At 51.9% G+C, this 23,506-nt stretch overlaps 1 protein-coding gene across 3 annotated transcripts; it reads right to left on the bottom strand.

Annotated features, from left to right (window-relative positions):
* Positions 1-3,331: 3,331 nt before the first annotated feature.
* Positions 3,332-23,225, bottom strand: TXN2 (thioredoxin 2). Of its 3 annotated transcripts, none has more exons than XM_058431590.1 (4): positions 23,181-23,225; positions 17,148-17,410; positions 13,566-13,689; positions 3,332-4,205 (listed from the first exon to the last, which is right to left on the bottom strand). In XM_058431590.1, exons 2-4 carry the CDS (start codon positions 17,408-17,410, stop codon positions 4,092-4,094), a joined length of 501 nt encoding a protein of 166 aa, XP_058287573.1. In that variant the 5' UTR covers positions 23,181-23,225; the 3' UTR covers positions 3,332-4,091. The 3 variants fall into 3 exon arrangements, with proteins under 3 accessions (XP_058287573.1, XP_031994949.1, XP_031994950.1); XM_032139058.2 differs by lacking the exon at positions 23,181-23,225 and adding an exon at positions 18,138-18,206; XM_032139059.2 differs by lacking the exon at positions 23,181-23,225 and adding an exon at positions 17,722-17,957.
* Positions 23,226-23,506: the final 281 nt, after the last annotated feature.

Raw genomic sequence — 23,506 nt, 5'->3', positions numbered from 1 at the left:
TCTATCACCGTGGAAGGGCCAGGGGGGCCCTGCTGCCAGGAGGTGGCTGGAAAGGGAGGTTCCTTGGAACAACCAGTGGCCCAGGCTTCCTGCAGAGCCAGGGACCCCAGCCCTGGCCAGAGTAAGGGTCACGCCTGAAGCTGGTGTTCCAGGCATCGGAGAGGAACTGCGGCTGCAGGCCTGGCAGCCTTACTGTCGCCAGCATCCTGCCCTCCATGGACACGGCCCCACCATTGTTTTCTGGGCCCTTCTCTGCCCAGAGCCCACACATTCGGGATTTCCGCAGCTTGGCCAGAACTACCTTCGCTTCCTGGAGCAGCCTTCCCCAGGCGGCTGGGGTGAGGGTTGAGCTGGCCCTGGGCCCTGGCAGGGGCAGGCACTGCTCGGAAGGCAGTGGCAGCAGTGCCGTCAACATCCTCTTGACCTGACAGGTCCTTACCCGAGTTCTCCCTCCTCAGAAACACAGCGACCCTCCTCACTCCCTTCTCCTGAGGCCAGGGTAGAAAAGGCCCTGCCTCATTTCCACTTTAGGGTAGGCTGGAGTCAGAGCATGGGTTAAAATCCTAGCCCTACTACAAAGGTGCTGTGACCTGGGCAAGCCTCCCCTTCCCTCTGCCTCACAAGGGATGCTGGGTAGCCTGAGGTGCCTTACGCTGCCCTGACATCAGCTCAGGGATGACCGGAGCCCTGTGCTCTGAGGTCTCTGGGCATAAGCTCCTCGAGGACAGGGTCAGTTTCCCTCCCGTGTTCTGCAAGATTATTTATTTTTTATGTTTTATTATTATTATTATTTTTGAGATGGAGTCTCGCTCTGTTGCCCAGACTACAGTGCAAAGATGTGTTCTCGGCTCACCACAACCTCTGCATCCCGGGTTCAAGTGATTCTCCTGCCTTAGCCTCTCGAGTAGCTGCAATTACAAGCGTGCACTGCCATGCCTGGCAAATTTTTGTATTTTCAGTAGAAACAGGGTTTCGCCGTGTTGGCCAGGCTGGTCTCGAACTTCTGACCTCAGGTGATCCACCCGCCTCGGCCTCCCAAAGTGCTGGGATTACAGGCGTGAGCCACCGTGCCCAGCTCCATGCTGTGTATATTTAGAAGGAACCTGTTAGTGGCCACCAAACGCTCACTCTGAGCCATGCTGGCGCTGCCTGCAGGTGAGCGTGCCTACCCAGAGTGGTGTCTCAGTTGTCTCACTGCCCACCCTGGTGCTCCGTCTCCTCTGTGGGCTGGCACCTGCTCCCTGGTAGGGCGCAGCTGAGGGGCACAAGGGAGCACAGAAGTCAAGCAGCCAGCCCAGCAAACTCGAGCTTCCCTCCCTGCCGCCTCTCTGCAGGCAACCACGCGCACTTGGTGTCTAGAAAAAATATACAGGGGCCATATCCCGGGTTGTCTTCAGGCTTGGGAAGCCTGCGACTTTGTCCCCTTTCCCCGGCTTCCCAACCTGGTGGCCAAAGGCTTCCAGCAGGTGTCTGCCAACCCCATCCACAGTCATGGGGCCCAACGTGGCACCCAAAGATTGACCGTGGGCTGACAGCCCAGAGCCAGCGGCATCCCCAGTGAGGTCAGTGTCCTGGAATTGGTCAAACAGGATCACCCGGAGGATTCTGTGAGCACAGCCAGCATGACTCATGGCCATGATCAGCCTCATAGGCAGAGGCTGCCAACCTGGGATGGCCACAGCCACCGGCTCACCTTGCAGGGCAACACACCTTTTAAGGAGAAGGAGCTGGAGCAGCGCCCGGGTCCTGCCTCTGGCCAAGGCCTCTGCCACACTTCTCCACGCCCACCCGGGCAGAGAGGCCAGACCCCCACTGGGTTCAAATTTGGCATCATCACTTTTCAGACATGACCTTGGGCAAGTCGATTTCTCTGAACTGTTTTTTTTTTCACTTACGATATGGAAATAATACTTGCCTCACAAGAGTGGAATTCGATGAGGTAATGTGTGTAGAAAGTGCGTGGCAAACGGTGCCTTTTAAGGAGTGGCAGTGGGGTCCGGTGGAAAGGGCCAGGTCTCAGGAGTCAAGGCGCCCCAGCATTGTGCTCTGGCCCCACCCTGGGCTCACTGGATGTCTTCGAAAGAGTTACTCAACCTCCGATCTGCTCTGCTCCCACTGTGTCAAATGAGCTGACACCACCTGCCTTGTTGCCTGTTGTGAAATGAGGATCACACACACGCCACCTTCTATCAGATGACAGGAGACAGCGAGGGTGGTTCCTGGGGGTGGGTGTGGAAGGCTGCCTGGCCTTGAATCCCAGCTCAGCCACTCAGGGGCTTTGTGACCTGGGGAAGGCTCCTCAACCTCTCGGGGCAGGTCTCAGGTGGAACCTGAAGGGCAACGCCTTCCCATGGGGCTGTGGTGAGCTGAGACCCTCAGAACAGTGCCAGGTACCTGGGAGGTGCCTCCTGAGCCTAGGCAGGTCCTGCTCATCTTATCCAGGGCTTTTGGCCTTTGCAGGATGTTCACTCCACGAGCTTCAGTCTCCACTGACACCAGTTGCTGGTTTTGTCCCCTCCATGTGCCTGTGACAGCCCCCAGGGTCTGGGGTCCTTCAGAGGCCACGGGCCCCTCTCCTCCCTCGGTCTCGGCAGCCTTCCCAAGGCAGTCCTTGGGTGGGCCCCTGGAGAACGCAGGTAGTTCTAATAGGAACAGCGTGAGCCTCTGAGAATAGAGCAATACCAGCCCCACGGCATCCCTGGGGCCACAGGGTAGGGTGTCAGGATCCCCCTGCCACCAAGCACCCAATTCACAGGAAGCTGGGGCCTCATCCAGGCAACTGAGCCCTAATGACAGCTTGGCCCTAGGAGCGAGGCAGATGGAAGGCTTTCTTGACTGGCAAGCCTGGCTCCCCTGGCACACTCCTCTATGGCCAAGGGGAGCTGGGGGACAAGAGGGGGTATCTGGTTCCAAGGCCCAGAAGTTCCTGCAGGTACCCGTGGGAAGGACAGCCTGATCCCCACAGGGCCAGACACCTGCTGGGGCAGCCAGGAGCCTGTCAGTTGGGGAGGCGTCAGAAGGGTCAAGGGGATCAGCTGTGGGAGCCCAGGTTTCACAGGCAACCACGTCTGGATAGAAACCCCAGCTTTGCATCCCATGAGCCTCAGTGTCTTCATCGGGGTAATGGGGACAACAGCCTCTTGCCTTAGGAGGGCACGAGGACTGGCACGTGGCATCCTTAGAATAGCAGCCACTGCTGACAAGCATGTTAGTGAACAGGAAGGGCTGGCTGGAGAGTGTTGTGGAGTTAGGGGAGGATGCGGGAACAGTGGACAAGCCCCCCTGGGAAAGGGTCACAAGTGCTCTGAGCCCACACAGATGCGACATTGCAGATGGTGCAGACCCTTGCTTTATTTGTCTGACTTGTTCACAGTTCAGCCCCCTGCTCAGAAAACCAACGGGCCAGCTAAGGAGCGAAGGAGACACCTTGAGACTTCCAGAGTCGAGGTTCTCCAGGGCTCCCCAGCCCATCAATCATTTTCTGCCCCTCTGCCTGGGAGGCAAAGTGGGAGGCAGCTCCCTGGGGGATGGGGATGGGCGACTAGAGGGCATTTCAGTGTGGGACCCAGGGTCTGCTCTTCACAGTAGGAGGTGGAAGGGATGACTAAGTTCTTTATCACAGACCTACAAAAAATGAGATAATTAGATATTACTCCCACTAGTTTGGGCTTTTTTTTCTTTTTACAAAACAGCAGCAGGAAAGAGAAATGTAGGTGGCAGATGAGCCAGGCACGAGGCTTCAGATTGGAAGGGACCAGAGATGAGGACCAAGGTGTGGCTGCCTGACCAGGAACGCTGTGGGCTGGCCCGGGCTCTCACCACGCATCCTGGGAGAACTGCCATAGGCCTTAGAGGGAGGGATGAAAGGCGTGTGGGAGTGAAGACAGCGGTCCCCCGATCAGCAGCAGCACCATGCTCTGACGGCCCCTGGGCAGTCCACCAGCTCGGAAGCACTCAGGGCTGGAGTCTGGGCTCTAAGCATGGACCCTAGGAGCCAGACAGGAGGGAGGCGGCAGGAAGGGCTGGTGTGGAAGGGCTGAGTTCTATTGGGGTCCCATGTGGGCAAGGGAACTAGGACTTCTCCCTGCTTGTCAGCCAATCAGCTTCTTCAGGAAGGCCTCCAACTGATCCTCATCCTTGATGCCCACAAACTTATCCACCACGTCCCCATTCTTCATGGCCAGCACAGTGGGCACTGCCGACACCTGCGTGGAGAGAGAGGACAAGGGGGTCCAAGTGAATTGGGAGTGAATACTTCTCAACTACCACTCCTGAGCCTTTGTGGGGAAGGCTGGTGGCTTATCCAGGGCACTGACTTCCCAAAGCCATGGGCAGGCCTAGAGGAATGTGGCTCTTCCCTCGGTGCAGGGGTACTGCAGGGCCCGGGGGCCACCCGCTGAAGAAACTTCTTCCACTGCAGGCTCCCAACAGTACCCTTCTTCCCTTAACCACAAGACTGACTCACTGGCCCAGTGGTTTTGCTGGAATGACAGGAGAGATGAAAATAACCCTTGCAGCTGCAGGCCAGGGCTGGGGGCAGGGAGGAGCTCAGGGGAAGCCTGGCCTGGGAGGAGACAGAAGCTGGGGGACAGTTCGAGTCCTGGCTTTGCACTCACTAGTAAGAGGGCCTTGGCCAGGTCACAGCACCTTTCTGAGCCTCAGTGTACTTTTCCATAAAATGAGGGTAATGTCTACCTTCAAGGTTTGGGATGAACATTAAAGATTCAAGTATAGGGCCGGGTGCGGTGGCTCACGCTTGTAATCCCAGCCCTCTGGGAGACTGAGGCTGGAGGATTGCTTGAGTTCAAGAGTTCCAGACCAGCTTGGGCAATATAGTGAGACCTTTTGTTTACTAAACCCCCCCAAAATATTAGCCAGGCATGGTGGTACATGCCTGTACTCCCATACTCGGGAGGCTGAGGCAGGAGGATCGCTTGAGCCTGGGAGACTGAGGCTGCAGTAAGCTGTGATTGTGCCACTGCACTCCAGCCTGGGTGACAGAGTGAGACCCTGCCTCAAAAAAAAAAAAAAAAAAAGAAAGAAAGATTTGAGTATAAAGCAGAGCTCAGGCTGGGCGCGGTGGCTCACACCTGTAATCCCAGCATTTTGGGAGGCCAAGGCAGGCAGATCATTTGAGGTCAGGAGTTCGAGACCAGCCTGGCCAACATGGTGAAACCCCGTCTCTACTAAAAATACAAAAATTAGTCGGGCATGGTGGCGGGCGCCTGTAATCCCACTACTCGGGAGGCTGAGGTGACAGAATTGCTTCAACCTGGGAGGTGGAGGCTGGAGTCAGTGGAGATTGCACCACTGCACTCCAGCCTGCGTGACAGAGCGAGACTCCGTCTCATAAATAAATAAATAAAGCAGAGCTCAGGTTCTGGCTGATGCAATCCGGCTCCTACCAGCCAGGTGAGCTGGGGCATGCCCCTCAGTAACTAAGCCTCAGTGTTCTCAGATGCAGGAGGGAGATACTAATGGCACTTCCATTAGAGGGCATGAAAGCTGAATGAAATAATGCAAGTAAAGGCTCAGCACAGTGCCCAGCAAATAAGCTTAGGAACCTGGCATTGTGACTGGCATACAGTGGGCATTCATAAAACAGTGGCTACAGAGGGCACAAGGAAAAGTCCAACACAGGCCCCACGAGAGCATGTTAGCTTGCTGCCGTGATGAGTGACAGGGTCCAGAAACTCAGGGACTTCTACTGGACAGCATGAGAGGAGAGGCTTGGCCATACACAACTTGACGCTTATTAGTGGGTTGCAGGCAGATGGCAAGGGCAACATTCTTGGTCTGTGAAGCATTTACTCAGTTCCCTCAGGGACCTGCATAGGTTACATGGAACACAGATGAGGCTGTGGCCCACCAGACTGGCATCGTGAGGTCTCTGCTGCCTGGGATCCCTGCCTGGCATTCGTGGGCATTTGAGAAAACCATTTAAACAGAACAAGATAGGCCGGTCACTGTGGCTCATGCCTGTAATCCTAGCACTTTGGGAAGCTGAAGCGGGCAGATCACTTGAGGTCAGGAGTTCGAGACCAGCCTGACCAACATGGTGAAACCCCGTCTCTACTAAAAATACAAAAATTAGCCGGGCGTGGTGGCACATGCCTATAGTCCTAGCTACTCGGGAGGCTGAGGCGGGAGAATCACTTGAACCCGGGAGGCGGAGGTTGCACTGAGCTGAGATTGTGCCACTGCACTCCAGCCTGGGCGACAGAGCAAGACTCCGTCCCACTGCCCCCAAAAAATAAATACATAAAAATAAACAAAACAAGATAAACACAGACTTTTCTTACACATAAATTAAACTACAAAGTAAGAGCAGAGATTCACACAAACATACCAGGTCTTCACATATCCCAGTGCTGCCCTGCCACGGCCCATCTTGGAAGCCGGTAAGATTTAGAATGTTCAAAAACTGTGCACATGGTAGTTAGGAAAGGCATGCAGGCCAGACCATTCCGCCATCACCCACTAACTTTACGTGGCAGGCCCTGCACCCCACTCCTCATGGACACTTTGGGGACAAACACAGCAGGTCAGAGGACACAGTCCTTGTCCTTGTTAGTGCCTCAGGCCCCTTCAAAGGCTGTCCCTGGGCTGATGTGGGTGGCAAACCCTGTCTCCAGGCAGAGCAGGGCCGGAAAGAATTTACTCCAGGAGGCCCCAGCACCTGAAGCCACCAGGGCCTTCCCAGGCATTCTTTGGTGCCCTCTAGTGGTCTGCAAAGGCAGCTGGAGCGCCTCAAAGCCAGAGCCTCTTGGCAGAAGCACAGAGCTCAGCCACCGGCTCCCACGTGCACACTGTCCTATTCCTTTAATTAAAATAAATGCTTTATGCCACTATATAAGAAGTGGCCTAACTTTTTTCATGGCAGGACTCTAAGTTCACTGAAGAGGCTCAGAAAGTGGACTCAGTGTTCCTTAAGAACTCCAGATAGGGACAAGCACAGTGGCTCACACCTGTAATCCCAAGCACTTTGGGAGGCCAAGGCAGGAGGACTGCTTGAGGTCAGGAATTCACGACGAGCCTGGGCAACATAGCAAGACCTCGTCTCCATAAAAAAATTAAAGAAAAAAAAGCACTCCAGATGAAGGCCATAATGATCTCACTCATGTAAACCTCCACACATGCTTGAACATGCACAGACCCTGCTGGTGTCAGGTAGACAGCAGATGTGCTGTGAATGGAGGTCTGGTCATCATTGATCAAGGGGATTTTTTTGAAGTTGAGCTTAAACACACACACACACACACACACACACACACCCCCCACACTAGGGGCTCACAGGAAACCTGAGCTGGAATGGGACTTCCCTCAACCCTGACGAGGCGGCTGAGGCTCTGCTGCTCCCGTGTTTGGCTCACACATCAGGAGGGGCAAGTGCCTGTAAACACTGCCTTACATGGAAGTGCACAGGGCCTTGGCACATTCTTCTGGGTGTTTTGAGTGTGAAAGAGGCAGTGACTAAGCCAACTGAGGGGCTGAGAAAAAGATATGCTATGACGTGCTGCCTGTCCTATTCCATGAAGCCACTTGGAACCTCCTATCCTTGGATAAAGACCCTCTGAACTCGGCAGGAGTGAGAGAGTAGGGGAGTGTGTACGTGTGTGCAGTCTCTTTCTGCTAACCCACAGCTTGCCTGCACCGCCACTGGGCTCCGTGTCCTGGCATGTCTTCTCCTGTCTCACCCCGATGGCATCCATAACTCAGCTAAGGGCCTACCAAGGGAAAGGCACAGTGCTGGGTGCTGTGGGATGTTGCAACCCCCTCCTCGCCTCATTGCCGTTAAAAGGAAAAGATCACTGTCACATGCTGGGTGCTTTTTCGTGTCAGGAATGATATAAACACCTGTATACACTATCTCACACTCTCCTGGCTGTGGGTAGGATCATTTTAACGATGAGAATACTGAGGCTCAAAGGGTGAGCAACTGTTCCAAAATGACGTGGTGTAGGCCAGTCGTGGCGGCTCCTGCCTGTAATCCCAGCACTTTGGGAGGCTGAGGAAGGTGGATCATCTGAGGTCAGGTGTTCAAGACAAGGCCGGCCAACATGGTGAAACCCCGTCTCTACTAAAATACAAAAATTAGGCCGGGCGCAGTGGCTCATGCCTGTAATTCCAGCACTTCAGGAGGCTGAGGCGGGAGGATCACAAGGTCAGGAGATCGAGACCATCCTGGCTAACACAGTGAAACCCCATCTCTAATAAAAATACAAAAAATTAGCTGGGCGTGGTGGCGGGTGCCTGTAGTCCCAGCTACTCGGGAGGCTGAGGCAGGAGAATGGCGCGAACCCAGGAGGCGGAGATTGCAGTGAGCGGAGATCATGCCACTGCACTCCAGCCTGGGCGACAGAGTGAGACTCTGTCTCAAAAAAAAAAAAAAAAGAAAATACAAAAATTAGCCGGGCGTGGTGGTGGGCACCTGTAGCCCCAGCTACTCAGGAGGCTGAGGCAGGAGAATGGCTTGAACCCAGGAGGTGGAGGTTGCAACGAGCTGAGATCACGCCATTGCACTCCAGGCTGGGTAACACAGTGAGACTCTGTCTCAAAACAAACAAGGCCGGGTGTGATGGTTCATGCCTGTAATCCTAGCACTTTGGGAGGCCGAGGCGGGTGGATCACCTGAGATTAGGAGTTTGGGACCAGCCTGGTGAACAAAGTGAAATCTCGTTTCTACTAAAAATACAAAAATTAGCCAGGCATGGTGGCACACGCCTGTAATCCTAGCACTTTGGGAGGCTGAGGCAGGAGAATTGCTTGAACGCGGGAGGCGGATGTTGCAGTGAGCCGAGATTGCGCCACTTCACTCCAGCCTAGGTGAAAGAGCGAGACTCCCTCTAAAAAAAAAAAAAAAAAAAAAAAAAAAAAGCTGGGATCTGAAACAAGATCTGTTTGACTTTGCAGTCCAGGGGGTCAAACTCTGTCGTGCTTCTGCCCAGCAGCAAAGAGAGAGATATCTACTGAGTCCCAGCAGGGGGAAGAACATGTGGGGATGCATTAAAGGATTTCATGCTTCAAATGCAAAATGTCAAGTGCTTTGTAAAAGCTTTTAGATATGAGAGGGTTCTTGGAAAAACGATTATTGAAAAAATCAACGACATGACATTCTGGCAAAATTAGGGAGACAGTGAAAAGATCAAGAGTTGCCAGGGCTGGAGGGAGGAGGAAGGAGAGATGAACAGGCAGAGCAGAGAGGACATGGAGGCAGTGAAATGACTCTGGATGATGCTAGAATGGTGGACACCGGCTATGACACATTTGTCCAAACCCACAGAAGGCACAACACCAAGAGTGATCCCCAATGTAAACTTTTGGCTTTGGGGGATAATGATGTCCATGTAGGTTCATAAGTTGTGACAAATGGACCACCCTGGTATGGGCTGTTGATAGTGTGGGAGGCTGGGCATGAGGGAGGACAGGGGACTTATGGGAAGTCTCTGCACCTTCCCCTTCCTCTCAATTTTGCCATGAACCTAAAACTGCCCTAAAAACATAAAATCCTCAAAAAGAACAACAACAAAAAATGAGATCAGTGACTGCTGGGGGGTTAAGGGGGTGAGGGGCAGGAAGGAGAGGTGAACTGCTGGAAAACAGGGGAACCGAGGGCGGTGGAACGGTTCTGTATGGTGCTGGAATGGTGGACACATGCCATTATACATTTATCCATGAACTTTCTCACTGGCAAGCAGTCTGTGCTGAGAGCAGCAGCTGAGACACAGCCTTCCAAAGAGCAGTTCCTCCCCCACAGAAAGTCAGTCCGGGGCCTTCAGAACCAGAAAGTCAGTCCGGGGCCTTCAGAACATTGGCTTCTCTCCATGTTGGCTCAGGACACCAAGCCTTGGCATCACCTGGGAGCTTGTTAGAAATGCAGTCTTGGTGGCCGGGCGCGGGGGCTCATGCCTGTAATGCCAGCACTCCGGGAGGCCGAGGTGGGTGAATCACTTGAGGTCAGGAGTTTCAGAACAACCTGGTCAACATGGTGAAACCCCATCTCTACTAAAAATACAAAAATTAGGCCAGGCGTGGTGGCTCACGCCCACAATCCTAGCACTTTGGGAGGCCGAGGCAGGCTGATCACCTGATGTCAGGAGTTCGAGACCAGCCTGGCAAACATAGTAAAACCTTGTCTCTATTAAAATTACAAAAATTAGCTGGGCGTGGTTGTGGGCACCTGTAATACCAGCTACTCGGGAGGCTGAGGCAGGAGAACTGCTTGAACCTGAGAAGCGGAGGTTGCAGTGAACCGAGATCGTGCCATTGCACTCCAGCCTGGGCGACAGAGCGAGACTCCATCTCAAAAAAGAAAAAGGACTTTAGTCCTTAAAGAAAGCCATCATGGGGGGCGCTGTAGTTCTCTCAGAGGAAACTTCTTCCTCAGGCTCTCTTCAGAAAGAAAAGAGGAAGGAAGGAAAGAAGGGAGGGAGGGAGAGAGGGAGGGGGTCAGGAAGAACCCTGGCTGGAGCTTCCTAAACCCTGCAATGATGTCAGACCAGGATTTGGCTAAACAACACGGCTGAGACCAAGGGATGTGGGCCCAGCAGCCTTGAGGCCTTTCTGTGTGACAGCGCAGTCCCCAGGCAGTGGACGGGGTGGGAGCGGTAGGTGGCGGGGAGATTGAGAGGATTCCACAGGAGGCATCTCCCTCACTTCCCAGGCTTCACTGCAGGCCTTCAGTGCCCACTCCCACAACAGCCTCCCAGGGACGGTCCTCAGCATTCCCGCCACCCCAAGAGACACTGGGGCAGGGCCTGTGGGCTTCTTTGCATCTGCAGTAGTTACCATAGTCCCTGCACATGGCTGGCCCTCAGGGGCTGTCTGCGGACGAGTTATGAATACATGGTCTGAGGCTGAAGCTGTGGTGTCTGGCAGAGCCAGGAGGCCTGAGACATCTGAAGCCCATGCATGACCTGTGGGAGGCCCTAGGAGCCCCAGCCAGGGCTCTCACCCGAGGCATAGCCAGACAGGGGAAAGCCAGGGGTGTCCAAATGGGCAGACAGATGCCTCCCTCCCTGAGCAATCAGTGGCCAAAGTTTTTGAAAAAGTGACTCACCCCTCCCCCAGCCCCTGTAAACAGCCCTCAGTTACTAACTCCCAAGGCAGGCCTGTTCCAGTGGCCATCGCGTTTGTCTGCCTGGTCTCCATCTCTCCTGCTTCTGGTCATCGCAGATTGATATTCCTTTGGGTAATTACTCCCCACTCCCTGCGTAGCTCAAGGGGCGGCCAGCCTGTTCTCACCCCACTCCCAACCACCCATTTCCTGCCACAGGGGACTGGTTCAGGGATGGGTGCCTCTATTTGAGCTAGTCTAGTAGGAGTGAAACCTGGACTTGTAAACTCTGAGGAAGAAAGAGGCCTCTTTCATTCACTTGTTACCTGGAAGAGGAAGGAGGGAAGGGTGAAGGCTCACTCCGGCCAGGTTAAGATATTTCAAGAAAATCAGAAATCCAGATTTTCACATGAAATCTGAGTTTCAAATATCAACATCTGGTTCCTGTTACTTTAAAATACTTCGAGTGCCAGACTAAAAGTGTCTGTGAGCCAGGTTGGGCCCAGAGGCTGCCAGGAGCGCCCTCGGCTCTGTAACAGCGCTACCTTCAGCATGGCTATCCAGAGACCCTCTCAATCCAGCTACAGTTTGCTTTCCCCAGCTCCGTACTCAGCCCTTCACTCTGGTCACCCAGACAAAGTGGGCCTCTCCCCTTTCTCCAGTGCAGTGGTCTCCAAGGCCCAGAGGTAGACCCCACCCCAGACACCTCCAGGCAGCTGGCCCCTGCCCGTCTGTAAGCAACCCAGGCTCATCAGACCTCAGAGCTTTTGCTTTGCCTGAATGGTTCTTCCAAAGACCCACATGCTTCAGTCACTCCCTTCCTGTTTTTGCTCAAAGGTCAGCTTCTCAGGGAGATCTACCCTAGCCCACCCTTTAAAAAAGAAACCCGCCGGGTGCGGTGGCTCACGCCTGGAATCCCAGCACTTTGGGAGGCCAAGGCAGGCGGATCACCTGAGGTCAGGAGATCAAGACCAGCCTGGCTAACATGGTGAAACCTTGTTTCTACTAAAAATACAAAAAATGAGCCAGGCGTGGTGGCGCGTGCCTGTAATCCCAGCTACTCCGGAGGCTGGGACAGGAGAATTGCTTGAACCCGGGAGGCAGAGGTTGCAGTGAGCCGAGGTTGTGCCATTGCACTCCAGCTTGGGCAACAAGAGCGAAACTCCATCTCGAAAAAACAGAAACCCTGCCTCATACGCAGTACTCCCATCCTCTCTTCCTGATGTATTTTTCTCCATTGAACTTACTATCTAAAACATGGGTCAGCAAACTATAGTTCACAGACCCGATACAGCCTACTGCTTGTTTTTGTAAATAAAGTTTTATTGTAACACAGCCACGCCCATTTGTTTGTATAGTGTCTATGGCTGCTTTCAGCTACGAGCACAGCTGAATGGTTGTAGCAGCGACCACTGCCCTGCAAGGCCTCAAATATCAACTGGTCCTTTAGAGAAAAAGTTTGCTGACCCTTGATTTAAAATACTAGAATGTAAACTCAATGAAGGCAGAGATTTTGTCAGTTTTGTTCATTGCCTTATCGTCAACACCAAGTAACAGTACCTGGCACTCAAGGGACTCTCAAATATCTGCTGAATAAACGGATAAACCAACCAACCAAGTGAGACGACCCCATGTCTTTGTGAACGCTGTTTCCTCAGCCCTTCCTCCTTCTCTGCGCATCCTTCATGGCTCGGCTCAGAGGTTCTCTCTAACGTGAAGCATTCCCTGTCCCCTCCAGCTCCCCCACAAGCAAACAGTCCCTTCTTCCTTTATGCGCCTCCTCTTTTAGCACTTCTATATTGAGATGTTCTTTCTACCTGCTGTTCTCTCCTGCTAGACTAGGAGAGATCTTGCTTGGAGACAAGATCTCATCTTGTGTCAGAATCACAAATGCTGGCACATCGAGCTCCCAAATGACTGCTCATTGAACATGTGGGTGGACGAATAAAGGAATGTACCAATGTCTGAGACTAAGTGAATGGCCTGGTGTTTTGGGGTCACACGATCTACTTCCTAAAGGTGGTGAAGAGAGACAGGTGGCTCAGAGGATCAAAAGCCACCTCTGCAAAGTGCTCTGAGCTCCTAAAAGCTCTGGAAAAACCGGCCGGGCGTGGTGGCTCATGCCTGTAATCCCAGCACTTTGGGAGGCCAAGGTGGGGGGATCATGAGGTCAGGAGTTCGAGACCAGTCTGGCCAACATGGTGATACCCTGTCTCTACTAAAAATACAAAAAATTAGCCAGGCGTGGTGGTGTGCGCCTGTAGTCCCAGCTACTTGGGAGGCTGAGGCAGGAGAATCGCATGAACCCGGGAGGCAGAGGTTGCAATGAGCTGAGATCATGCCATTGCACTCTAGCCCAGGTGACAGTGAGAGACTTCGTCTCAAAAAAAAAAAAGCTCTGGAAAAACCAAGACACCTTGCTTACTGGCTACCTGTGCTCCCCAAGATACCCCTGGGCCCGACACCTCCTATACTGGCTGCCCTGTGGCAACTCCCTGTCAATCCATACCTCATACTCAATGGCGAGGTCTGTGTGGTCATCAATATCCACCTTGGCCATCACCACCTTCCCGTGCTGCTTGGCCACCATCTTCTCTAACCTCGGCCCCAGGATCTTGCAGGGTCCACACCACCTCAAAAGGCGAGAAAGGAAGCATCCAGTCAGTCAAAAGAGCGCTCAGCATCCCCTACTGGCTTCCCAGACCTGCATCTTTCCAAGGAATCTTTTGCCCTTATTATCTCTGTTTACCATGTTTAAAAATTAACACACCAAATGGTAATGCCAGGAGATTCTGCACATGGGAAATCTTCACAGATCCCAGACTTCTAAAAACACAGGCCTCATCAGAAGACTCTTAAAAGTGACTCATTTCAGTATATCTCAGATAAATATACTGTCATATAAAAGGATATGGGATTGGAAGTTAAAAGGTTCAAACAGAGGCTCCTCACCAACCAGCCTTGTCCTCCAGGCTGGAGTGCAGTGGCGTGATCTCGGCTCACTGCAAGCTCCGCCTCCCAGGTTCACGCCATTCTCCTGCCTCAGCCTCCTGAGTAGCTGGGACTACAGGTGCTCGCCACCACGCCCGGCTAATTTTTTGTATTTTTAGTAGAGACAGGGTTTCACCGTGTTAGCCAGGAAGGTCTCGATCTGCTGACCTCGTGATCTGCCCGTCTCGGCCTCCCAAAGTGCTGGGATTACAGGCGTGAGCCACCACGCCTGGCTTGGGCCCTAGTTTCTTCATCTGAAAAAGAGAGATTATGGCTCTCAAAGCTATTAGGAGAGATCAACTAAGGCAACGTGGGTAAACATGCATTGGAAGCTGTGGGGATATTTCAAACACTATGTGGACTCAGAACTAAAAGGAGGGGAACCAATGGCCAGGAGTGTCTACAGCGCACCAGTCCCTGGCTCACTTTCTCTGCTTTTACCAAACACACCCCTCAACTCTGCAGAGAGAACACACCTTCCAAAGAAACTGAAGCCCATACGAGTTAAGAAACCTGTGCAAGATTAGAGAAGCACAGCTGGGATTGATCACAACCCAAAGCTGTGTTGAAAGTGTTTTCTTTGGCCGGGTGCGATGACCCACGCCTATAATTCCAGCACTTTGGGAGGTCGAGGCAGGCGGATCACCTGATGTCAGGAGTTCAAGACCAGCCTGGCCAACATGGTAAAACCTCGTCTCTACTAAAAATACAAAAATTAGCCAGGAGTGGTGGTGTGCACCTGTAATCCCAGCTACTAGGAAGGCTGAGGCAGGAGAATCACTTTAACCTGGGAGGCGGAGGTTGAAGTGAGCTGAGATCGTGCCACTGCACTCCAGCCTGGGCGACAGAGACTCTGTCTCAAAAAAAAAAAAAAAAAAAAAAGGAAGTGTTTTATTTCACCCACAGGCTACTCTGATCCCACAGCCCCTGAGTTGACCACTGTCACTCCCCTGATCATAGGTATTCCCGTCTCGCTGGGGAAGCTCATCCAGGACAGGCCTGGTGCTGTTATCTCTATGTATGTCGCGCCAAGGAAAGTGCCTGGCACTGAATGAACTCACACCACCCCACTTCCTTACTGAACAAAATGAGGCATTATTCCATTTATCGTTCATTTCGGAAGCCCTCTCTGGAATGCTCACTACACCAGGAGGCCAAAACAGTTCCACCTTTCACAAACCCCTGGCCGACAACTCCTATTTTATTCTCAGCACTTATTTATTTTTGAGATGGAGTCTCTGTTGCCCAGGCTGGAGTGCAATAGCACGATCTCGGCTCACTGCAACTTCCGCCTCCTGGGTTCAAGCAATTCTCCTGCCTCACCCTCCCGAGCAGCAGGTGTGGTGGTGCACACTGCACCCAGCCAGGCCTGAGGGTTTTAAATGCTGAAAATAGGCCCAGCGTAATGCTTCACACCTGTAATCCTAGCACTTTCGGAGGCCAAGGCAGGAGAGAATCACCTGCGGTCAGGAGTTCGTGAGACCAGCCTGGCCAACATGGTGAAACCCTGTCTCTACTAAAAATAAAAAATTAGCCGGGTGTGGTGGCGCATGCCTGTAATCCCAGCTATTTGGGAGGTTGAGACAGGAGAATCGCTTGAACCCGGGAGGCGGAGGTTGCAGTGAGCTGAGATCGCACCATTGCACTCCAATCTGGACGAGAGCAAAACTCCATCTAAAAAAAAAAAAACAACAAACCCAGTGTGCAAGACCTTATCTCCTATTACAAGTGAAGAAAGGGTGCACAAGGATATCAAGTGGCCTGCCCAAGGCCACAGGGTGAGTCAGAGAAACAACTGGAAAGCCAGCAAAACAATCTGTCAGAGACCTGACCAGAAGGCCCTTCAATTTCTTTTTCTTTCTTTTTTTTTTTTGAGATGGAGTTTCCCTCTGTCACCCAGGCTGGAGTACAATGGCGCGATCTCAGCTCACTGCAACCTCCACCTCCCAGGTTCAAGCAATTCTCCTGCCTCAGCCTCCTGGGTAGCTGGGATTACAGGTGCCTGCCACCACGCCCGGCTAATTTTTGTATTTTTGGTAGAGATGGGGTTTCACTATGTTGGGCTGGGCAGGTCTCAAACTCCTGACCTCAGGTAATCCACCTGCCTTGGCCTCCGAAAGTGCTGGGATTACAGGTGTGAGCCACTGCATCCTACCTGAAGGCCCCTGAATTTTTAACTTATTCTGCACTGGTTTCTCCCAGGATGCCTCATTCAGAGGGCTTTGTCCAGCTTTTGTGTAGTTGGGTGTCTAGCCAGGCCCCAAAGGTCTAGAAATGAAAAAAGCCAGGCTAAAAATCAGAAGGCCAGAGGGACTTAAATATCTCTAAAGCAAACTCAGACAGCACTGAAAGGAAACTCCTTCCTATGCCCTGTATGCTTGGGCACTACGGTAGTGGCACTGGTAACTTTTTTTTTTTTTTTTGAGATGGAATTTCACTCTTTTGCCCAGGCTGGAGTGCAATGGTGCGATCTCAGCTCACTACAACCACTGCCTCTTAGATTCAAGTGATTCTCCTGCCTCAGCCTCCCAAGTAGCTGGGATTACAGGCATGCACCACCACGCCCAGCTAACTTTGTATTTTTAATAGAGACAGGGTATCACCATGCTGGCCAGGCTGGTCTCGAACTCCTGACCTCAGGTGATCTGCCCACCTCAGCCTCCCAAAGTGCTGGGATTACAGGCATGAGCCACCGCACCCGGCCGACACTGATAACTTTTTGCCAGCCCTTCTTGCAGTTTTCATGGCAAGATGTTAACATCAGCTTATCTGCAGGGCCAGGAACTGGTATACACCAAAAGCAAGGTGACAGTCATATTTTTCCAACTCTGGTCCATGCTGAAGATGACGCTGAGCTTTCTGGGGATTGAGAAGCAGAACATGTGTTTCCCAGCACTAATTGCAGTCAGCTTTGCAGACTGTTCACTTGTCTGTCTTCCACCAGACTGCATTCCCCTTGAGGGCAGGGACTGGGCCTGACCAGTCTGTATATTGAGTCTACATATGAGCAGCATAGAACATGGCCCTGGGACATAGCAGGCATTCAATAAACACTTGAACAAGTAGGACACTAGTCTTCTGTGGACCCCCCAATACTCACTGTGCGTGGAAATCCACAACCACTGGCGTCTCACTGTTGACCACTCGGTCTTGAAAGTCAGGTCCATCCTGGATATTAAAGGTTGTCAAGGAGATCCTTGTGGTGTATATTGTCCGGGCTGGGTTGGGTGTTACAGTCAGGTCACCAGGACTGCATTGTGGGGTCTGCAGGGCTCTGGAAGTGAGGGGTGGCCACTGACCCTGAGAGGGCTTCCTGGAGATGACAGAGGCCAGGAACCTCCTCAGGAGAAATCGCTGAGCCATCTGTGAGGGAAAGAGGTACAAGAATTGGGGCACACAAAAGGAAGTCGATACACTAGAAAAAGAAAGAGATCTGGGGAGTACTCAGGGCTCAGGAAGAGGCAGAGTTGGAAGCAAAATGCAACGAAATAGTATGTAAGATGTGTAGCGTGGAAGTGAGGAAGCAATGAGAATCAAAGGGAAGCAATAGCTAGGCAAACCAGAAGGACAGGAAAACTGGCTTCACAACCAAAAAGAAATCGGGATTTAGATTATAACAGAAGAATGGGAGGAAGAAACCAACAGATTTAATAATGTATGTAAGGACCAAGCACCTTACACACATTATTGGTCTTCCTACAGCAACTTTGAGGAAGTTGCTATTGTACTGCCCACATTGCAAATAAGGGAAGGAATCCGAGGCTCAAGTAAGTGACGTGCCCAAAGTAACCCCGCTATTAAATGACAGCCAACACTGGAACCCAGGGTCGTCTGAAAAGATGAAACGCAACAATTCAAGGCGGAACTAAGAGTGTGAGAGGAACCAAAAACGAAGAGACATGTACTGGAGGGAACCAATAAAGAAGGGACATGTGTGGAGGGAACTGGGAAAAATCGGACGCCACCAGGGACCCCGGCTCTCCGGCGAGCTAGGGCCCCCCGCCCGCCCGGCCCCCAGCCTGCGCAGGAACGCGCTCGCGGCATGCCTTAGCCGCGACACCACCTCGAGCCATCCCCACAGGGCTCCTACCTCCCTGCAATGCGAACGGAGGGATGCACAGCCTAGCCCTCCCTGCCTGTCAAGGGCACTCCTGTTGTCACTTCCTCAGGGGGCGGACATGAACGTCACTTCCGGGGACAGGCAGGCGGAAGAGCGTCCCGCTCCAATTTTTTTTTTTTTTTTTTTTTTTTTTGAGCCAGAGTCTCGCTCTGTTGCTAGGCTGGGGTGCAGTGGCGCGATCTTGGCTCACTGCAACCTCCGCCTCCCGGGTTCAAGCGATTCTCCTGCCTCAGAACCGGGACTAGAGGCCCGCGCCACCACGCCCAGCTAATTTTTTAATTTTTAGTAGAGACGGGGTTTCGCCATGTTGGCCAGGCTGGTCTGGAACTCCTGAGCTCAAGTGATCCGCCCGCTTCAGCCTCCCAAAGTGCTGGGATTACAGGCGTGAGCCACCTTGCCTGGCCTGCTGTTTATAACTGGCGTCGTCCACTTCCTACAGATGTGACAGGTTCTGTTTCTTCATTTAATAAGTAAAGCTAAGCTCCTCAAAGGCACGGTGCCCTTTATATGTAAAAGAACTCACCCGGGAGTTTAGGGGCCATCCTTTAAGTGGCCCTTGTCTGTGTCCACCTAAAGGAAAACAAATGAAAACTGAGGCGAGCTTAATTTAAGAAGGGAGTTTTTTTGGGTCAAGTTCGAAGACAGCAACTTGGAGCAGAGATTCAGGTTGTCCTGCACATACACTCGGATTAGCAGCAGCTGAAAGAGTGTTTTTAAAAGAACAGGCAGTTTCCAAATTGTTGATCTTTTTTTTTTTTTTGAGACAGAGTCTTGCTCTTGTTGCCCAGGCTGGAGTGCAGTGGCACGATCTTGACTCACTGCAACCTCTGCCTCCTGGGTTCAAGCGATTCTTCTCCCTCCACCTCCCGAGTAGCTGGGGCTATAGGCGTGCCTCACCACGCCTAGCTAATTTTTATATTTTTAGTAGAGACGGAGTTTCACCATGTTGGCTAGGGTGGTCTCGATCTATTGACCTTGTGATCTGCCCACCTCGGCCTCCCAAAGTGCTGGAATTACAGGCGTGAGCCACCACACCCAGCCTTTTTTTTTTTTTTTTTTTGGACAGAGTCTTGCTCTGTAGCCAGGCTGGAGTGCAGTGGCATGATCTTGGCTTACCACAACCTCCACCTCCCGGGTTCAAGCGATTCTCCTGCCTCAGCCCCCCAAGTAGTTGGGATTACAGGCGAGCACCACCACACCCGGCTAATTTTTTATATTTTTGGTACAGACTGGGTTTCACCATGTTGGCCAGGCTGGTCTCGAACTCCTGACCTTAAGTTATCACTCGCCTTGGCTTCCCAAAGTGCTGGGATAACAGGTGTGAGCCACCACGCCTGGCTGCCCTGCCCATTTTTGTATCTGCTTTTCTGTGTCTCTAGCACTTTCTTATTCCACAGCTACCCGTCAATCCTATTCAGCACTTCCACAGTATTTTCTAGAGAGCCAGTTTTCCTGCCTAATTCACATTCTGAGTTTTAAAGGAGGACCAGTCCTGTTTGTCCTTATCCCATAGTCACTTCACCCTGATCGGCCTCAGGCTTCTCATCTGAGCAATGGGAAGAATGCCCTTCTCATAGTTGGGCTGAGGGTTGCAGTAGAGACAGAATCCACGTCATTGCTGCCTGATGACTCCTGTAAGGAAAGCCTGTGAGACACATAGAGAAGGCTGAGCTCTCAGCGCGCTACAAAGGGGCTCTCAGCTACATGGTGGCTCCTCTGTCCAGCTACAGCTGAGCTGGCCTGGGTCTGGCTTAGTCACAAGCAAGCTCAGGGCACAGCTGTGAGGCAAAGGGAAGGAAGCCAGGACTGGCAGCCTGGGCTAAGGGTAAAACTTCTCCTACCTCTTACCAATATTTATTGCAGTGTTTTTCAAACTACAGGATATGGACATCAGTCGGTTTGCAAAATTAATTTAGTGGGTGGTGATCAGCTTTTTGAAAAAACAAACATGGGGCCAGGCGTGGTGGCTCACACCTGTAACCCTAGCACTTTGGGAGGCCAAGGCGGGCAGTTCACTTGAGGTCAGGAGTTCGAGACCAGCCTGGCTAACATGGTGAAACCCCATCTCTACTAAAAATACAAAAAGTAGCCAAGCGTGGTGGTACACGCCTGTGGTCCTAGCTACTTGGGAGGCTGAGGCAGGAGAATTGCCTGAACCCAGGAGGCAGAGGCTGCATTGAGCTGAGATGGTGCCACTGCACTCCAGCCTGGGCTGCAGAGTGAGACTCCACCTAAAAAAAAAAATTAAGGAGAAAGCAGCAGGTGTCACATATTTAGGCATCAGTAAATTATTTGCTGCAGCACCTCATATCCTTATTGGAACAAATGGCTCAGCCACCCTTCAGGAACTGGGTGGCAAGATGTGTGTAACAGGATTTGATATTACGAGTTCGATCCTATCAGAGATTTATTTTTAAAAAATGTTTTTAAAAAGGCAGGGTAGGATGGCAAGATCCAAATTCTGGTTTACCTGTAATCTGTATGCAATCCAGCATCCTGGGTTAGGGAGAAACCCTTATTTTAGAAGTTTCAGCCTCATGCAAACTATCCCAAGTATTACTGTTAGAAATAAATTTTTGGTGCCACAAAAGAAATAGCACTTGAACATAAATTTTCTCAGCAAGCCAATTTTACTTCTATCGAAGGGTGTGTCTCACGGATGGAGCAATGGTGAGAGCACACCTGAACCAGGGAGGGGAATGGGTTCTTATCCCTGATGCAGGTACCCCCTACTGCTGTGTTGTTTCCCTATTGGCTAGGGTTGGACCGCACAATCTAAGCTAATTCCGATTGGCTATTTTAAAGAGAGCAGGGGTATGAGCTGGAGTGGCAGGCTGAGCAGTTTTGACGGGAAAGACGGTTACGGACCAGGTGACTAAAGGTGACTCAGGTCAGAGCAGGTGACAGAGGCTAGGAGGGGGTTGTTTACTGAAACTAGGGGCAAGGAGACATAAAGAACGAGGAAATTAAACTTTAAAATGAAGAACAAAGAACGGGAGCTAGACATACTGATACATTGGTTCTTTGGAGAGGATCTCAGAACTCACTGTACTAAACAATTTACAGGCTAAAACTTTTGAAGAGGAATTTATTATATCCTACATTATGGGGTAAACAATTCATCCCTGACAGAATAAGGCTACTGGAGTCCTCTTCTTGTAACTCTGGGAAGGACTGGAGGGAACTGTCTGCAGAGAGTAGGGCCAGGTGGTTACAAAGTCTGGACTGGGCCGGGCGCGGTGGCTCACGCCTGTAATCCCAACACTTTAGGAGGCCGAGACAGGCAGATCACCTGAGGTCAGGAGTTCAAGACCAGCCTGGCCAACGTAGTGAACCCGTCTCTAATAAAAATACAAAAATTAGGTGGGCGTGGTGGCAGGCGCTTGTAATCCCAACTACTCGGGAGGTTGAAGCAGGAGAATCATTTGGACCCAGGAGGCAGATGTTGCAGTGAGCCGAGATCGTGCCATTGCACTCCAGCCTGGTGACAAGAGCAAAACTCCATTGCAAAAAAAGAAAAGAAAAAAGAAAAAGTCTGGACCTAGCCAAGAGGGGAAGAGGATGTCCCCATGAAAGAGCTTTGGATCCAGAAAGCCTGGGTTCTTGGAGTTTTCTTTTTTCACTTTTGTTGTAGCATACTTTATTCTTTTTTATTTTTTGAGATGGGGTGTGGGGGCTTCACTGCGGGCCTTGCTTTGTCACCTAGGCTGGAGTACAGTGGCTCAGTCTCTGTTCACTGCAACCTCTACCTTCCAGGTTCAAGTGATTCTCCTGCCTCAGGCCTCCCAAGTAGCTGGGATTACAGGCATGCACCACCATGCCCAGCTAATTTTTTAATATTTAGTAAAAACAACGTTTTGCTATGTTGGCCAGGCTGGTCTCGAATTCCTGAGCTCAGGTGATCGGCCCACTTTGGCCTCCCAAAGTGCTGGGATTACAAGTGTGAGCAACCGTACCCAGCGCATGCTTTACCTTCATTTAATTTAATTAATTTATTTTTTGAGATGGAGTTTCCCTCTTGTTACCCAGGCTGGAGTGCAATGGCGCAATCTTGGCTCACTGCAACCTCTGCCTCCCGGCTTTAAGTGATTCTCCTGCTTCAGCCTCTCGAGTAGCTGGGGTTATAGACATGCGCTACCATGCCTGGCTAATTTTGTATTTTTAGTAGAGATGGGGTTTCTCCATGTTGGTCAGGCTGGTCTCAAACTCATGACCTCAGGTGATCCGCTTGCCTGGGCCTCCCAGAGTGCTGGGATTGTCCTTGGAATTCTAAGTGGATACATGAAGAGTTAGTAAGAACCAGTGAAAAAGCAATCACCTACGATCCTGGGCTTTGAAAAATCACTGTGATTATCTTATGCACTTATAAATGAGACTAAGATGCCTGACGGAAGAGTGCAGACTGCTGGTGAGGAAGGACAACGAAGAAGAGACTAGGAACCACACTCATCATCATTATCACACAAAGGCATTAGGAAATGTCACCTTACACATGGTGAGCACATATGGGTGCCCGCCCCAGAGACAGCAGGATAGGTTTCACAAAACTTGACCAGGCAGGTTAGAAGCAAGGCATGGTTCAGGATGGCAGAGGGCAGGGAGACGGAAGGGAGTAGGATGGGAGAGAAAAGCCAGCTGGAAGATGAGTCGGGGGTGCAACTGGGGAGAGCAGCTCTGAATCCTGCTGCTCAGGGAGAAAGTTGCTGAGATAAGATGGCTTTGCAGGGAGCCGTCCTATTGCTGCTCGAGATCAGCCTGCTGGGCCTATGATGATAAGCAGGGCTGACCCTCGTGGGCTCCGTAGCTAAGTCCAAACCCTGCTGAAAATGGGGCGGGGAGGTTGAGGCAGTGTGTGGCAAGTGACACAGATGGGGACTCCCAGCTGGGGGTCCCTGGAATTACTTGACATCCCTCAGCTGGTGTCTTCAGCAGTCGTCTGGGGCAACAATCCCACCTGCCTGTTGTGGTTGTTGAGGATATCAGAGCTTTTGTTTTAAAGTGTTTGCCACAAACCTTAAGATGCAGATGGGTTTCCCCTGTGAAGCACTCCACGGGCGGGATGCAGGCCCATCTGAGGAGGGGCTTGGAAGGAAGAGGAGCACTTGAGAGGGGGCAGAACTAGGCTGGCCTGGGGCTCAGCGACAGCTCCACTGCAGACAAGCTGGGCTGGGGAAGGCAGCTCCCACCTGGCAGAGGATGCCCTTCTTCTGCCCCCCGACAGGACGGAGGAGACCACCGTATCCCCGACTTTCACCCCTCACGTGCCGTCTGGTGGCTTTGCTGTAGTCACTGCCATGATCTGAGTGGTCTTTGGCAATCACGCATTGGCGGGAGTGTGA

Source organism: Hylobates moloch, unplaced genomic scaffold (assembly GCF_009828535.3).
Source record: "Hylobates moloch isolate HMO894 unplaced genomic scaffold, HMol_V3 SCAFFOLD_19, whole genome shotgun sequence".
Taxonomy (NCBI): Eukaryota; Metazoa; Chordata; class Mammalia; order Primates; family Hylobatidae; genus Hylobates; species Hylobates moloch.
This window is presented reverse-complemented; position numbering and strand designations above follow the sequence as displayed.